This window comes from Anastrepha ludens, chromosome 4, assembly GCF_028408465.1.
Source record: "Anastrepha ludens isolate Willacy chromosome 4, idAnaLude1.1, whole genome shotgun sequence".
In the NCBI taxonomy this organism is placed as follows: Eukaryota; Metazoa; Arthropoda; class Insecta; order Diptera; family Tephritidae; genus Anastrepha; species Anastrepha ludens.
Window position 1 is genome coordinate 64,901,976 of NC_071500.1, and position 2,744 is coordinate 64,904,719.

Here is a 2,744-nt window from a genome sequence, read left to right on the forward strand (position 1 = left end):
GATACGTAGATCAAAAACAGCCAGCTTAAAGAACTAATACAAAATTGATAGAATATAAGATTTAGCCATCCGAAGCAAAATTATGAGAGTAACTTTGGCTGCTAGAAACGTGAATGAAATGAAAACAAAATGTCTAAAGTGAGGATAGTTTAATTGAAACATTGTTATCACCAAGTTTTGGCAAAATTGTCAATTTGTATCACATTCACCAACCGCCATCATCTCACTTACTAGGTCAGCAAATCAGCTCGTTCCTTCAAATCCTCTGAGCCAGTTTCATCTTAGCGAAATCTTTGCATTATGTGTACCTATGTATATATCGAGTGCCTACTAAGCAGATAAATTATATAAGATTGAAAAACATATTATTAAGCTTATGTGTAGTTAAGCTTAAGTTTTTGTAATAAAACCATGTTCTTAAAGAAATAAGATTAACATAGTTTTTATTTTTGCTCTCAATACTTTTCGCCCAGCCTGTATATAAGTATGCTGTAAGTACTTACAAGTAAATGCAACAGGCCCTATTATATAAGTTCCATTTTGAATTATCGTTGCATTTCTTCGTATTTAAATTTTTTTCTTGTATTGTATTGTCAATGGATTCAATGGCATTCTTTATTAAATAGCATTGGCGTAAAAGTCAGTCTTTGGTTTACCGCCACGAGACGCACGCACAAACTACTCAGAACGCCATGTCGAACATAGCTGCCAACGTTTATGCTTTTCTGACGGCGCCAGGCACCTTATACGGTACGTATATATACGTGAATATACATACATATATACAATTATAAAACTTAGGTTTTAGAAATGTATGTAGAATTATCTTTCACCCAGGTAACCGCTTCCTGCCCTTCCATGGTGCCCTACTGCCATATCTGCTGACAAATATTCTTTATGTACTGCTGGTGTTCAAGATCGGTCCGTGGTATATGAAAAATCGCCAACCATACAACCTTAAAACTGTGCTACGCTACTATAACATTGGACAAATTATTTACAATGCAATTGTTTCAGGCATGGTAAGATTTATTGTACTTGTGTACCTGAGAGTGTTTGCAAAATGTACTTAATTGTCTTATGTTTCAATGTAGGCTTTTTACTTGTATGTTTACAAGCGTCCGATGGCCATTACTTGCATGACCATTCTACCTACAGGCCATCCGCTTAAGAACATTGAAGGACTCGTCAGTGCACTCTACTTGATCAATAAATTTATAGACTACTTCGATACAATATTCTTTGTGCTCCGCAAGAGTTACAAGCAAATCACATTTCTGCATGTATATCATCATATAATGATGACATCCTTAAGCTTGCTGTACATAAGATATTCGGGAGGTGGTGGACATGCATCCATGATTGGTATTTTGAACACCAACGTGCATGTATTCATGTACGCTTATTACTTTATGAGTGCGACCCGACCGGAAATGAAGAATTCTCTTTGGTGGAAAAAGTATGTGACCAGCCTGCAGCTTGTCCAATTCGTTCTGATACTTGTGCATCAAATGTGGCCTTTGGTGATTCAACGGGACTGCGAGTATTCAAAGGTTCTTTGTTTGTGTTCCTGCATTCAGGCCATTTTAATGCTTTACTTATTTGGTAGTTTTTATATTAAAACATATGTACGAAATCCAAAAAAGCATGCGGCGCAACAAGTCTCACAGGAAGCAAAAGAACGCTAAATTATTTTTTTATTATACTTACTGTGCATAATTTGTACTTGCACCTATAAACATACATAGTCGTCGATTGTTCATTTTATCGTTAAACTTCTCTGCTTAAAATGTTCCTAGCTGAATACAAATTTAAGACTTAAAAGGCGTAATAAAACATTAAATAGAAATGTTGTCTAGTCAACTACTTCTTTATGAATGGCCTACGTAACAAATGGGCTGAAAAGTCCGGGTCTTCTATACAGATGGCACTAGTTTTATTGCATTCACCTCTTTTTCAGTTAGTACTAACGTTAATGTACTGTTAAAATTTCATAATATTCTATTCATTAGTTCGTGAGTTATTGTCCTAAAAATTAAAGAGTGAAGTTATTATACTACTTTTGTACTATTAACAATGGATCAAAAAGAATTTCGTGTTTTAATTTTACGCTGCTTCTTGATGGGAAAATTACTGTTCAAGCAAAGCAATGGTATGAAAAGTGTTATGGGGACTCCGCTCCATTGCTCCAACAAAAAAACATTGGCTTGCTGACTTCTAACGTGGTCGTATAGACACCGAAGATGCACAACGCAGTGAACGTCCAAATGAGGCGGTAACACCAAAAACTTCAAAAAAATCTTCAAAATCGTACTGAATGATCGAAAAGTGAAGTTGTGTAAACTAACTGACATCGTAAAGATGTCAAAATAACGTCTTGGCTGTATATTGCCTGAGCATTTGACTATAAGAAAGCTCTGTCCAAAGTGGATGCTTCATTTGCTCACTTTGAAGACAACGCACCGTGTCACAAATTATTCAAAAACATGGCAGAACTACATGAATTAACCTTCGAATTGCTCCAACATCTCCCGTATTCGCCAGATTTGGCTCCCAGCGACTACTCGCTGCTCGCAGACCTAAAAACATACTCGCCGGTAAGAAATTTCGCTCGAATGAAGAAGTTATCGGTGAAACTGAGGCCTATTTTAAAGCAAAAAATAAATCGTTCCATAAAAGTGGTATTGAAATGTTAGAGCGGCGCAGGGAACATTACGTTGTTCTCGATAGAAATTACGTTGATG

The 2,744-nt window shown here is 36.2% G+C and overlaps 1 protein-coding gene across 1 annotated transcript; it reads left to right on the forward strand.

Annotated features, from left to right (window-relative positions):
• Positions 1-629: 629 nt before the first annotated feature.
• On the forward strand, positions 630-1,849 carry LOC128861581 (elongation of very long chain fatty acids protein F-like). The gene is made up of 3 exons (XM_054099822.1): positions 630-750; positions 838-1,022; positions 1,095-1,849. The coding sequence occupies exons 1-3, from the start codon at positions 693-695 to the stop codon at positions 1,686-1,688; spliced, it is 837 nt and encodes a 278-aa protein (XP_053955797.1). The 5' UTR covers positions 630-692; the 3' UTR covers positions 1,689-1,849.
• The last annotated feature ends 895 nt before the right edge of the window (positions 1,850-2,744 follow it).